We start from the raw sequence: 14,669 nt of genomic DNA on the forward strand, positions 1-14,669 counted from the left end.
CATTACAGCTTACTCTCTGACCTCAAAGTCAAATCCAATTGTGTCGATTGAGGTGCCGTAGCGACGGGCGTAATTCTGGAGGGTTCCAGTGAGAAAGGCCTGTGGGAAAAAGAAGCCACTAATCCAGAAGACAGGTGGAATGCCATTATAGATCCATCCCTGCAGGAAACTGATCCTCTGAAGCAGGTCTGACACCCAGGAGGCCAGAGGCTTCAGAGATGGGTAGGCCTGGAGGGAGAGCGATATGCAGCCAGTCAAAGAGTTATGTATTCTTAGAAAGTAGAGCCTGGAATTATTAGAGCAGGACAGAAATGTCACAAAAAGTGAATCTGATATGTTGTACACAGAAATCACTCCCAATTGTCAAATGTCAAATGTCCAAGAGTAAAACTGCACAGAGTAAAACATGGATGGATGCCAGAATTTTAGTTCAGTTTGAGGCGTATGTGTGTTGAGTAAGTGCGTGTGTCAGGGTTTCTCTTTAAAATTAGCCAGGGTGAGCCACTATGCCTACAGAACAGCTAAATATAGAGATACATAAACATATGAGAAGGTAACTGTTTAAAAATAAGAGGAGAATGTAATAATATAAACATCCCATTTTGTGATGAATTTTTGCTATTAATCAACATACATTCAGAGGCTGTGACATGCATCTGACCAGTGGTTCCTGGTATCGATAAGAAAGGTCAGCGGGGTAATAACTGGTATGTATCTGTGTGTCTTGCCTTGGCTTTCCACATATCAGGCACCACATTGTTGAACAGGCTCATGGCCATAAGCTCCAGTTCTGATGACATCACCACTAAACCCTTCAGAGCCTTGACAATATCACTGAGACTCTGAGAGATGACCGCAAGCAGCTTGTTATATCTGAAAGACACAAAACATACAAGGACCAGTTACTGAAGTACTAATAATTTAAACTGAACTAGTCTGAGGTTATAGTTATGAAGTAGTATAGTTATGGATCCTAGTCGTTTATTAGTTTTCCATTAAACAAACACAAGACCAACTGCAACACTTGTGTTTATTCATTTGATCAAGTTGTGCAAAGACAAATACATAGCAATTAAAAGTCATAAAGGGGAGAAAAAACGTAAAATAAGTATTTATAGAATTTAAAGAGGGAGTGACTGATGAATAAATTTTCAGCCTGTTGTTGATTTCTAAGTATTGATTTCTAAAATTAATCCTTGATTAGCACAAGGACAAGCTGTACAACAAACTTGATCAAAATACATTCACAGACACACAAACTAATAACCTAAAAAATGTTGGCCACCAAAGACATAAGGACAACATCATATAATGGGAAAAAAATCAAAATGCTTTTATTACACCATAGTATAAAAGGGAACATGCCTGAGCCTGATTTGACTGTTGACCACTACCAATGACTGAGCTAATACTGTCAGGAGATTTCTGTTTTACTAAACTCACTTTAGACAAGTTGCTGACATCACAAGCTACAGCATCTCACACACATCCAGCTGAAAAAGCTGTTATTACAGTATGATTACAAAACTATATCATTGTGGTTACTGACTGTGATTTTTAAAAGGGTACAATCTCACAACTGGTTTCCAATAGAAATATTACATTACTGGTTTCACATTTCATTTCTTTTTTTTTTTTTCTCAAAATTGAAATAAATTTTACATTTCTACTGGGCAGAATCACTGATCTACTCTGATTATCTGACCTGAGGCTTTAAGTGCAGCACAAGAGTTTCCCTCTATGATCTCAAAGAAATTCGGACATTTATCCTCCTACGAGAGGAGAATTATATTTAAATATTTCAAATGCGTGTACATGGGATTCATCCTGCAGATCCCAGTACGGCATATTAATGGCCCAAAAATATGTTTTTTTACAATAAACAGTGATTATCTGAATTTACTTTCATTTGGTCACATCTTCTAGTCCCAATTCTAAGTGTAGGATAAGATAAGATATACTTTATTGTCCCCGGGTATAAATTTGACTTGGGCAGCAACAGAGAAGAGTGACTTGTTATTACATCAAGGAGACCTGTAGTGTGGTTTGCAGTGTGATCTTCTGCGTAATGTTACCTGATGACCTCTTGGATGAGCACTGTGTTCATGGATTCTTCATAAAGGACTGGGTACTTTTCCATCAGTTCCTGGACGCTGAAAGGCCGTGGGATCTTTTCAGCGATGCCTGCCACTATCTCCTCCACTATCTACGGTACAGGATGAGGTGGATCACAGATTAAACTTACCAAGTCACATCTTCAGTTCAGGCATTCAGAAAAAGAATTGTGTTCATCTCTTTACACTTTACACTTCACAACTATATTCCTGACACGCCACTCAACATTTTTCTGTTAAGTATGTTTACCTAAAAGAAAAAGTAACTGTCCCACAGCTTGTATTTAATTAATATACATGCAGATAACATTAGTACTAATAAAGACAACAGAAGTGCAAAGGAAATCAAATCTATTAACATCTTCACCTCCTCTTGACTTTTCCCCCCAGCAGATGCAGCTCGAGGCTGCAGACGAACCACGGCTCCAAGCAGGGCAAAGGTCTCATTCTGGGCAAAGCTGATGTTCGCGTTGTCATGGAGACCAAAAATCTCAGGTGTATCGTTGATGGGCAAACCACGAATGTATGCCAAGTAACCCTAAGGTCAGAGTTGTCATGACAACTGGTTATTCTATGACTGTGACCAACTGTCATCAATTAGTTTGATAGTCAGCAGTTCACAAGTTGCTGTGCTCTGATTTATATGTAGCACTTAAAATAGTCATTCAAGAGATGTTAAAAAAATCCAGGTGCTGCCTGGACTCAACATGTGCTCCTCCTGTGTAACTGCAGTTCAGTATAATTATCTTTTTTGCACCATTACATATACTTACAGACTCACTTCTTAAATTTCCTTGTTTGTAAAATGCAGCAAGAACAGAGAGAAAGGTTTTTGTTATTGGGAACTCATTAGAGAACAAACTCACACAAACTCATAAAAGTAGGGTATTTCCGATTTGTCTTCTTTTTTTGTTTTAAATGACAATACATGAGGTAGGACAAATAACTGATGTAGTTCTGTCATATGGTCATCAATACACTGACACCAATAAAATGAAAACATGTCAGACAGAGTTGGTTCACCCAGTCTTGGTGAACTCTTGAATGCAGTGAACAAATATTGCATATGACTGTTTTTTGGATATTAAGCAGTTACAATCCTGTTTTAGTATTATGTTGTTTAGTTGCAAAGATATCATCATGTTTGATGACTTAATTATAGACTGCCTTGCAGTGTATCACCGACTGAGGAGTCGCTGTTACATATACTGAGCAGTGAGTTACCCTTTCATTCCCAACTCTACACAACATACAACTGTGGAGTGTACAAACAGATGCAGACAAAGGTCAAGTCTAATGCACTACTCTTATCATGATCTTTTAAATGCTGTCTATTTCCTAGAATCTAACCTTGATATCCAGATTTGTGTCTATCTGCCGGTAGACTCCAGACGAAGAGTAGACATGATCATCAATAAGAACAGCGGGACAATAGAAAACCTCTAGCACACTGAGCAGACATCGTCTGTCCCAATCATCTGTCACGCGGCCGCCATAATTTATCTCCCCTGCGGTGTATTTTAGCACCTGCAAAGGTAGAGGACAAAAAGGGGAGACAGACAGATGAACACAAACACAGTGTCTGACCAAGAAAAAACACTCCTTGTTTGTCATTAAAGGGTCTGTTTTTCTCTAGGCTTATACCTCAACCATCCACAATGATAAGGAACATTTCACAGTGAAATAGCAACAGACATGAGTAATGCACAACAGGTTTTGGGGACTAAGGAGACAGGAGCAGACTGATAAACAGCCACAAAGAGGAAAGACAAACAGCAGGAGAATGAAAAAAAAGAAAATAAGATGAAAAATATGGCTTTGGAACTACTGCTCTTAACAGGAATTTTAATACAGACAGAAGCCTCCTCTCCCCCACCTTGTATGGGATGTCCTGGTACTCATCCAGGAACATTTTGAGTTGGCTGATGCAGATGTTTAGGTCTCCGTCTGTGAACTCGTAGGGAATATTGAAACCCAAAGGGCCAAACTTCCTTCGCTCCAAAGCAATTCCATGGAACAGACACAGAGACAGGAGCAAAGACTTGAAGTTCGTTATCTGTAGAAGAAAGAGGAGGAGGCAAATGTAAGGACGCAACACGCTACTAGTAGATGTTTTCAAAGAAAACTGATTTGAAGAGGCAGATTTTCAAATCAAAAGTAAATAATAAAGGAGTTAATATAAAGAGCGGCAACAAACTCAGTGTGCGGCTGAGTAAGGAAGACACAGACCTTGGTGGAAGAGGAGATGAAATCATTAGTAAGCCTCAGGTAGGTTTTCTGTAGGTTGGCCTTGATCCCCCTGGGAGGCTCAATTGTCATCTTGGAACCATTTTGGAGAATGGACACTGGGAACCTGTTGCTTGGAAGACTTGTGAGCCATAGGCGGAAGTCCTTGTGCACCTGTGGAGAAAGTTGGACATGTGGTACCCATATGGTAAATGAAGTAATTAAAACTGTCCAAGTCATAGGAAAGCTCTATGTGTTTGGCTAAGTCAACTTACTGAGGCAGTTCTGTTTTAGTAGTCCAATTTTGGACTAGTTTGTGTTCATGCTTTTTTGTGTGCGCCTATGTTCTGACCTTTACTGGATTGATGTTTTCGATGAGTCTCTCCAATGATGGCATCCAGCTGGGAGCCAGGTGACAGTTCTGGAAAAAGACCCACTGACCTTTTTCCATGGCAGCATGCATCATAGTCTCAGCCCAGGGGCCCTGAATCAAACAAACAACAGCAGAAGGAAGGACAGATGTGACAACAACAACAAGAGTTGTGCCAAAAACAGCAAGCTTAACATGAGACTTTCATTTAAGAGACAACATTTCAATTTCCAAAAATCTGGCACTCAGTTCAATATAAACAGAAATTGAGGACAGGGTGAGGCAAGAGCCCAGCATTAGCCACGATAACTCACATAATTTCAAGTAATGTGATAAACATATAATGCTGATACCAACTGAACAGCCACCTGGGGATTATATTGCTGGGAGAATGTTTGGCTGGTTACCAGGTTTCAGGTTTGTGGACGATGTATCTGGATTTATCTTAAAACCTGCACATGAGGTATTTATGGTTTATGGCAGTGTCTTGGAATATAGCATCTGTTAAAGTAGTATGGTACATTGTCCCATTGTCAGAAATAGAGAAAACAATTAGCACTGAGGTGGCCATTCTTAACAAGACAAATGAGAATGGCCTAGTTCTGTGAGAAAGTGATTTATAGTGGCTTTCCCCAGAGTCAGAGGAAGGGCACAAAGAGAGAAAATTCCCAAGTATCCCTGTGGCCCTGACCTGGCCCTGGCCCAGAGAGATGGCACTCATTTTCTTGGAGAATTGCATGACGTCAGCAAACTTGTAGAGGTCAGCAGCAGGGTCAGTGCCAGGGGAAAGGACAAAAATGAGAGAAGTGGAGGGGGATGACTCTGCAAACACCACAGACAGGTCTGACGTCTGTGGAAAGATGGAGAGAGAAGAACCGATAAGTGTCATAACTGAGAAAAACTGCAGCCACATATTGTTGAGAAAACAACCAGAAATCATTTTCAGCTTATTCTGCACTCCAAACATTAATGAATGTTTGCACTGCTGCAGACCCAGCAAAAACAAATGGAGCAATTATTACCATGCTAATATTGCCACACTAAGCCACAGTCGAGAAGTAGGACAGGGTGTCTACCTGAGGTTCAATGAAGCGCTGTCCCAGCTGAGCTGAGACAAAGTCCTGCAGGCCTTGGACGAGGCAGTCAGCCCTCAGACAGCGCAGGATCAACAGCTTCTGGAATGAGTCCAGCTCTGTGTCCCACTCTTCTGGGAGGGGCTCCCTGTAGGCAAACATACACACATGCAGACCTTGTTAGACATTCACAGCTTCTGCACAGTATAAATGAAGGAAAAAGGTGTGCCTTTGTAAACAAAGAGGTTGTCAATGCATGCCTGTGAGGCTGGTTGCTGTCAAAAATTCTTTTGAAACCCTGCAGATGTTTGGCGAAGCTCTCTGCCAGTTTGCTGAAGTTGTCCAGAGCACTGAGGCCCAGGATGTCCTGCCAGGCGCGCTCTGATAGCCAGCTCACTGCGGGGTTGGTCATCTCTTGGATGGGCATCCCTCCAGATAGCAGGTAGCGCCATTCAGCCTGACACAGATTCATTAAATGTACTTTGATTAACTCAACTTGTGTATTTGAGTCTCAGGAGAACATTAAACAGACAAGCAAACATTACATAAGAAACTGCAAACTCCCTGTTGCTCACCTTGTCAATTTTGTTCTCATTCATCATGATGCGAGTGCAGAGAAGGAAGGCGAACATGAGTTTGTGCTTCTCAAACAAACTGCGGCACACATTGCTGTACAGGCTGAAGGTGAAAAATTCGTTGATGTTGGTGATTCTCTTTTTCACAGTGTCTGTGAGAAACATGTCAAGACAAAGTAGTCAGTGAAAAATATTTTTTATATCTGCTGTCAGTGTCATAAACCAGTTCTCATGAGTTTTTCCGTCTGAACAGACATAATTCTCAGTATAGTCTACCTGCTCTCTCAGAGTTGGCAATGCCAGCCATGAAGATGCCAAGGAACCACTCCAGGGAGTACTGGTACATTGGGTCGACAATGGATAGGTCTGATACACAGAAGAAGAGGATCTGCGTGCGCACAGCCACTGGTACATACTCCAGACGGGTGGCATCAATGTCTCGTTCTGTCTTTTCTGCTGCCATCACTTTGGCCTGCCAGTAAAACCAGTTTGTGTTAGTAGAAAATCCAACAAAATTAGCTTATGGGTTCAATGACACTGTATGACACAATGTATTTGAGGTTTGGGGAGGGAGATGTATATGAGAAAAAACACTTCCAAGATGTATGATGTTAGACATTAAAGCTCTCCACTGCCTGACCTTGATTTCTCCAGCTTTGATCTTGGAGGCCCCCAATACTTGGATGAGCTCCACATTGTCCACAGGGTTTCCCTCTGTGGAGCTGAGTCGGGACAGGATCTCATCCTCAATTTCTTTCAGCTCCTGTTTCATTTGGGCGTTGCTGATGATCAGCTGGTTCTTAGCATCCTCCAGGTCTGGACGCTCCTCAGCGACCACCTGAGCCAGCAACTGGTCCTCTAGACCACTGAATACACATAAAATGTACTTTTACACAAACATTAATAGTAAGACTGAGAATGTAGGATTTTTCAAAACTACCTTCAGTAACATGAACTTGTATTACCATTGATTGCAAATACTTACCCCTTGTTATGGCATGCTTACCTCTTATTATATTTCAAAGATTATACTATTGGTGTTTCACATATTTTAGGTTGTACAATGAACAGATTAAAAAAAATAAAATAAAAAATTAAATCATATCCTAAGGAAAAGTTCAGTATATACAGTGCATCCGGAAAGTATTCACACCCTTTCACTTTCCCCACATTTTGTTATGTTACAGCCTTATTCCAAAATGGATTAAATTCCTTTTTTTCTCATCAATCTACACACAATACCCCATAATGACAAAGCAAAAAAGGTTTTTTAGACATTTTTGCAAATGTATTAAAAATTAAAAACTGATATATCGCACGTACATAAGTACTCATACCCTTTACTCAGTACTTTGTTGAGGCACCCTTGGCAGCAATTACAGCCTAAGTTTGGTAAACCTGTATTTGGGGTATTTCTCCCATTCTTCTCTGCAGATCCTCTCAAGCTCTGTCAGGTTAGATGGGGAGCGTCGCTGCATGGCTATTTTCAGGTCTTTCCAGAGATGTTCAATCGGATTCAAGTCTGGGCTCTGGCTGGGCCACTCAAGGACATTCACAGACTTGTCCCGAAGCCACTCCTTCGTTGTCTTGGCTGAGTGCTTAGGGTCGTTGTCCTGTTGGAAGGTAAATCTTCGCCCCAGTCTGAAGTCCTGAGCGCTCTGGAGCAGGTTTTCATCAAGGATCTCTCTGTACTTTGCTCCGTTCATCTTTCCCTTGATCCTGACTAGTCTCCCAGTTCCTGCTGCTGAAAAACATCCCCACAGCATGATGCTGCCACCACCACGCTTCACCGTATAGATGGTATTAGCCAGGTGATGAGCGGTGCCTGGTTTCCTCCAGACGTGACGCTTGGCATTCAGGCCAAAGAGTTCAATCTTGGTTTCATCAAACCAGAGAATCTTGTTTCGCATGGTCTGAGAGTCCTTTAGGTGCCTTCTGGTAAACTCCAAGCAGGCTGTCATGTGCCTTTTAGTGAGTAGAGGCTTCCATCTGGCCTCTCTACCATAAAGGCTTGATTGGTGGAGTGCTGCAGAGATGGTTGTCCTTCTGGAAGTTTCTCCCATCTCCACAGAGGAATGCTGGAGCTCTGTCAGAGTGACCATCGGGTTCTTGGTCACCTCCCTGACCAAGGCCGTTCTCCCCCGATTGCTCAGTTTGGCTGGGCGTCCAGCTCTAGGAAGAGTCCTGGTGGTTCCAAACTTCTTCCATTTATAAATGATGGGGACCATTGTGCTCTTCAGGACCATCAATGCTGCAGAAATTTTTTTGATGCACCTAAGCTCACTTTTGAGTGTCATAGCAAAGGGTATGAGTACTTATGTACATGCGATATTTCAGTTTTTTATTTTTAATAAATTTGCAAGAATTTCTAAAAAACCTTTTTTGCTTTGTCATTATGGGGTATTCTGTGTAGATTGATGAGGAAAAAAAGGAATTTAATCCATTTTGGAATAAGGCTGTAACATAACAAAATGTGGGGAAAGTGAAGGGGTATGAATACTTTCCGGATGCACTGTATACTTAATAATTCAGTTTTCTTTAAACTTGGACTGGTTTGTTGGCAGGATTGATGGAAAAACTACAAAAGAGAGATCAAAGTTGTGAAAAAATAAATTTTTCTTTTATGTGTATAAGATACATACAGTATGTGTTGAACAAAGAAAACCTGTGCACTGTCTGTCTAGCATCAAACAATTTAATTGCAATGTTACGACCTTGGCATTTGCCTGATGAAGGTCTAAGACTGAACGCACCTATGCACCTGCCTCACTGAGTAGATGAGCAAAGTTTCCTTTGATATAAGATATGTGTTACCTGGGAGACAGGGTGAAGTTAATGAGCGTGACGTTGGTAGAGACCTCAGGAGAATAGTGTGGATTTGGCAGCTTGGTGGTGATGTACATCTTGAAGCCTTCATGGTAGGGAATGACTGAATCGCCAAGCTTCAGCACTGTGCTGCCTTGCTGCTTAAATGTCTAAGAGCCATAAATGTGAGTTAAGCAGACTGGTGTGTGGTAGACATTTGCATAACAATGGCATATAAGTGATGATTTTTGATTGTGATAGATGTGTTTATTCACCTGTTGCAACAGGACAGGCTCTAGAGCAGGATCTAGCTCCTCTCCTACATTCTCTAAAAGACAGGGTTTACCAAAGCAAATGGCGTTTTCAAGACTACGTAGGAAGTCCCGGTCACTAAGCTTCATAACCTCTAACGTATTGTCCTGCTCCTGGATGATGACAGAAGGCAAGTATGGATGAGCAGTGGATCAAATACAACTGCAGATAGTGACAAGCTTTTTAAAAAAAGTTGTGGGTGAGACTGAACTGCATTAGAACCTCTACAGTGGCAAATATTGGTACTGGTGAACAAAATATCATTTTAAACTATATATGTGATGTGAAGGAAGATTAAAAATTTTGTTATGGCTATTTTTTCATCTTTTATCTCACTTGTACCCTCTGCAGCTGTGGTCAGATCAGAAAGTGTCCTTACCATATTTTTGATCCACTTGTTGGCTTGTCCCTGAGGATCAATGAACAGAGCCCAACGCAGAGAGTACTGTGCAATCACACCATTCTCCACTGAAAGATTATCCTTGGGCAAACCTGATATCTATGCACATAGCAATGACAAAGTATGATGACAATAAAGGTAAGTGAGTAAGGTTAGTTGAAGTCTAAAAGTGTGCAAGAAACAGGTACGGTCTGACCTGCCAGGAGCGGATCTTGACTGGATTTCCTAGGGTGTTGATCAGGTTGGGTTCTTCAGTGTGTGGAACACTTAGCTCTTTGAAACAATGCAGCCATTCCTCTGCCATGGCTGCCCTGTATTCCCCCTAAATAAAAAGAAATGAACCGTCATGTAAATTATGCAATAATGCTACACTGATTAGCACAAATATATGTAAATACAGGAATGAGCAGAAAAACAGGTACACACTAGTGCAAACCTACTGAAAATTAATATTATGATACTAATATTTTTAATACTACTAAACAATTATGTTTAAATTTTATGATTGTGATAGGTTTAATTTTTAGTTATGTCTACTAGAACAACAAAATACACAAAAGTACGTTTTTGAAATTTCCATTCGGAAGATATCATAATACTTAATCTTAAAAAAGTTGACTGTGATGGGAAATGAGTAATGCAACTTTTTAATAGGTATTCACACCCACATGCTCACTGAGTTACAACCCACTTACAGTGAAGGGTCCCAGGTATGCAATGTATCCTGCAGATAGAAGCACGTCACCTGCTACATTATTAACCATGTAATCCAGATGAAGCACAGTTTCCTTCCAGCGCACTTTTTCATCTGCCAGTCCGCCTATAAGCTGGAGAAAATAAATGCATCATTATGACCTATTAATATTAAAGCAGGCAAATTAGAGGTAAAGGCTGAGATAAAATAAAAATGAGAATTGTTATTCTAAAACACGATCACACTGCATTGTCTTTGGCCTTGTCTTTTTAAGAGCAGATACTGCCTGTTACAGTAAATCTTCCCTATTTGTTTTCTTGTTTTCTCATTAATATGTATATATTACATATATACTACACATATACATATATATAATAAATGTGTACATGTATATCACATATTATATTTAAATGTATTGTCCATATTATATCTATTTGATATATCTATGTTTTCAATTTATGATTATATTCATCACGCATACACACCAATCAACATATATTCCCAAATATACTGTATCTAGTACTTTTACATTATGGGTTTTTGCACATACATTACATTTAAGCACACTGATTTAGGATAACATAGTATATATAGTTTGAAACTACCTATCTGTATATTTTTTCTGTTTTCTGTATCCTGTATCTAATCACCTTTATGGTCTGTTTTCTTGACCTGCTGTAATGTTTATTTTCCCTACTGGGAAGTTTTGTCTTATCTTATCTTATCCCTCCTTCTGACCTTGTCTGCTCGGACAAGGCGGGCCTCACACAGTTGATACTTGTTGTCCAGCTCGTCTTTCTTAGCCAGACAGTCCTGGTACTTGGCCTGTAAAGTGGCAATGCCGCCCTCCACCGCTGCCAACTTGCCTTTGGCATCATCCAGGATGAGTTGGGTCGAAGCTAAGTCCTCCTGGGCCTCCTGGAGAGCTTTCTGTACAAATACTTACATTTTTAGTGTTTAGATGAAACTTAAATGAAGAAAGTTAACTTTAAATACACTGGTGTCACAAATATCTTAAACATGGATTTCAGTTTTTACCCTTTTAGGTTCCACACCCTTGGCCACAAAGTGATAGACATGCATGGCTCGCACCCACTGGCAAATGGAGGTACAAGCTTTTGAAATCTTGGCAATGGAGTCTGGCTGGAATTCTTCATTATCTATGTAGGGCTGGACTAAATTGATCACACTATCTGGGATGTTTTCCTGCAGGAATTATAAGTCACAAAAGCTGCTTTAATTACATCTCACAGATCTCAAACAGGAAATGACCAAATCAGCATCAAACCCTGAAACTGAAATGCAAAAAAAGGCAATAATTATGTTTTGAAGGGACTATGACAACATTTGCGATACATACAACAATGTAGCAATACTGTCAGTCCATTAGATATGCGCTCTACCTTATCATACTTGAATAAGCTCTCCAGAAACTTGCCAGGGTCCTGTAACAGACCCTTTCCAGGTTCCCAGTAGTCATTGATCTTGGTGCCAGGCTTTTCTCCAGGTACCTTTTTGGGTTTAATGCCCTTCATAATGCAAACTGCTTCAATAACCAACTTCACCCCGTGGGGTGGTCGTTGCATTGCTCGCACCTGTGAAAAACATTTGGTCCCAATTAACAGGAATCATTGAATTGAAAAATAAAATTATTCAGACGTTATATTCCACTTGTAACAAATAATATACACAATTCAGTTGTATTTGAAGTATCACTATCAAAACCCCTGACCTCAGTGACGTCATTCTTATTGAGTGACTTGAGACTGGTGAGGGCAGCATCCAGGGCTGGCAGAGCCTCATCCAAGTCTTTCTGGGCATCTGTTGCGATAGCGCCTGCAAAACGGGCTTTCTCTGAAGCTTTCTCCTCCTCTGCCTGCACTGACTTTCGGGTCTCCTCTGCAACCACTGTGTCTTTCTGTCAGCATAAAATAAACAGCACACCCAAAATCCACAGGTTGTACAATTTAGTTTTGGTTGTCAAGAAAACCTGAATATTCACTTTAGTGAACCAAAGCATCAATTATATAAGAAGTAATATCAGTGCCAGGAGACTTATGAAAAAAGGTATATATGCTATTTGTGTTGGTTTAAACTCTATTAATATTTCCTTACTTTGATTGTCTCCATGGTGACTTCAGTCTCCCTTGCAGCCTCCTCCAAAAGAGGTCTCATTGTCTCCAGTTCCTCTTGCATTTTACTCACATCCTCTGCTGTGCTAAGGAGCTAAAGGACGACAGTATAGTGTAGTTATATAAGAGTGCAAATGAATATGGACACAAATTACACATTCATTCATGCTACTAAACATCCATATCCACACAAGTGAGGACAGATAACTGAGTAACTTAAGAGTGCAAAATACAAAGACACACAAACTATTATGATTTCTCTTATTGTTATGTTTTTCTTCCCAGTGCCTTGCCTTGTCCAGACCAGTCTTCATGCGCTGACGAGCAGCACACAGTTCTTGCTTCTTTTGTCCAATGAGATCCGAGAAGATTTTGAGAAGTTCCAGGAAGCTCTTGGGTGTGACATAGTTGTAGCGTGAAAGCTCAACCAGGTACTGTTCACTCTTCCTGGCTACCATCTGGTGGATCTTTACACACATACTTGTCTGGAGAAGGGAATCAATAAAGACTGTGCTTAATGAAAAGTTATTTCAGTATTTTAGATTTTTTTTTTTTTTATTCTAATTTTTTCCCTTTTCCTTTTCTTTTCAGGCAGCCAGTAGTTGCTGTTTATTTAACCAAGGTATAAAAATAAATTTGCAGAAACTTAAAAGTTGCTCAAGCAGCTCAAAATATTAGTTCAGTATGACAACCAGTTAGCTTATGGAAGAGGAAAATGTAAAATCATGCCTCTAAGTTACAGTACAGAGATCGTACATCATGTAACATTTAGGCTGTTGACACATTTTGTCAGTTTGTTTAAAGTATTGTTATTTTAATTATCAATATTTGTCAATATACAGTGCTTCCTTTTTTTGGCAATGCTTTTTTTAAACCTTCATACAAATGAAGCTCACTGACACACACACACACACACACACACACACACACACACACACACACACACACACACACAAACACACACACAGCATCCTCACCAGTCCCCTCATGGCTGTGGGGCTGGCTTCTAGCTGAGGCAGCTCATTAAGAAACGATGTGGCTACAGCTTGCAAAGCTTCTTCTGGCCAGGCGCTGAACCAGTCTATGGTACAGCATGTCACCAGTGAGGGAAACTGCCTCAACCGTGCGCGAAACACCTCACCCATAGGACTGCATGGAACGAAAAAAGGGGAGAGAGTATGAGCAATGGGAAAGAAGATTAAGAAAGAAGGGTAAATCGAAGATGGAGGACAAACTTTATCCATTTATTTTCATTTTCATTCAATCAGTAAAAAAAAAATCACAAACCTCATGCAGAGCACATTGTGGATGTTGCTGCGAACCCTCCTGATGTAGGCAGCCATGAGGTTGGCTTTAGTTGGCTGCTGCCCCAGGTCTAGCACCACTGGCTTCATTGCTGCCAGGATGCGCTCCTGCTCGTCTGATGCATACAGGTTAGGAACATCGCCAGAGTTCAAAATGTTGTTGATATCTTCCAGGAATGACTCACTCTTAATCTGGGAGATAAACACAAAGGTGAAGTAATTTACATTTATTTAGGATTATTTCGATCAACATTTTAAATATTTTGTTTATGCTCTAAATTAGATTGATTTAAAATAATAAAAGCAACAATACAGCAGCATCACTAAAACACACCTTTCCAACAGAGCACTACACTAGAATCATGTATGGTAGTGATGCTGTTATTACCACAAATACATGTAGAGGACGTAAGAGTAGTAGTGCTACTGTTTACCTGTGTGTCTACAAAGAGGAAGGTTATCTGCTGGTTCTGAAGACCAGCCTTCAGCATGATGCTTTTAATATCCTCCCTCCACTCTGTTTGACCGTAGTTCTTCGACAATTCAATCTGGAAACACTCATATTCTGACCTGAATATAGACAAACACACATTGAGGACTGTCCATCATTAAAGGTTTATACTGTTGTTTTTGCATGTTTTAGCACATTAACAGTAAAATCAGT

The 14,669-nt window shown here is 40.3% G+C and overlaps 1 protein-coding gene across 1 annotated transcript in view; it reads right to left on the bottom strand.

The window, feature by feature from the left end:
- Positions 1 to 14,669, bottom strand: part of LOC111670946 (dynein axonemal heavy chain 1-like) — a 32,669-nt gene that overhangs the window by 2,006 nt on the left and 15,994 nt on the right. Inside the window, 28 exon segments of the mRNA XM_023427931.2 lie at positions 22 to 228; positions 753 to 873; positions 2,076 to 2,206; positions 2,482 to 2,652; positions 3,465 to 3,641; positions 3,991 to 4,170; positions 4,693 to 4,824; positions 5,402 to 5,560; positions 5,787 to 5,885; positions 5,960 to 6,034; positions 6,037 to 6,240; positions 6,359 to 6,510; positions 6,635 to 6,830; positions 6,999 to 7,224; positions 9,173 to 9,333; positions 9,439 to 9,588; positions 9,855 to 9,974; positions 10,072 to 10,197; positions 10,571 to 10,702; positions 11,308 to 11,499; positions 11,608 to 11,775; positions 11,973 to 12,164; positions 12,302 to 12,487; positions 12,685 to 12,795; positions 12,995 to 13,186; positions 13,679 to 13,850; positions 13,989 to 14,197; positions 14,440 to 14,575. Coding sequence (XP_023283699.1) covers positions 22 to 228; positions 753 to 873; positions 2,076 to 2,206; positions 2,482 to 2,652; positions 3,465 to 3,641; positions 3,991 to 4,170; positions 4,693 to 4,824; positions 5,402 to 5,560; positions 5,787 to 5,885; positions 5,960 to 6,034; positions 6,037 to 6,240; positions 6,359 to 6,510; positions 6,635 to 6,830; positions 6,999 to 7,224; positions 9,173 to 9,333; positions 9,439 to 9,588; positions 9,855 to 9,974; positions 10,072 to 10,197; positions 10,571 to 10,702; positions 11,308 to 11,499; positions 11,608 to 11,775; positions 11,973 to 12,164; positions 12,302 to 12,487; positions 12,685 to 12,795; positions 12,995 to 13,186; positions 13,679 to 13,850; positions 13,989 to 14,197; positions 14,440 to 14,575 — 4,477 coding nt within the window.

The sequence above is a fragment of the Seriola lalandi genome, unplaced genomic scaffold (genome assembly GCF_002814215.2).
Source record: "Seriola lalandi dorsalis isolate HSWRI2012SDOR001 ecotype SW California unplaced genomic scaffold, Sedor1 jcf7180002054864, whole genome shotgun sequence".
NCBI classification, from domain to species: Eukaryota; Metazoa; Chordata; class Actinopteri; order Carangiformes; family Carangidae; genus Seriola; species Seriola lalandi.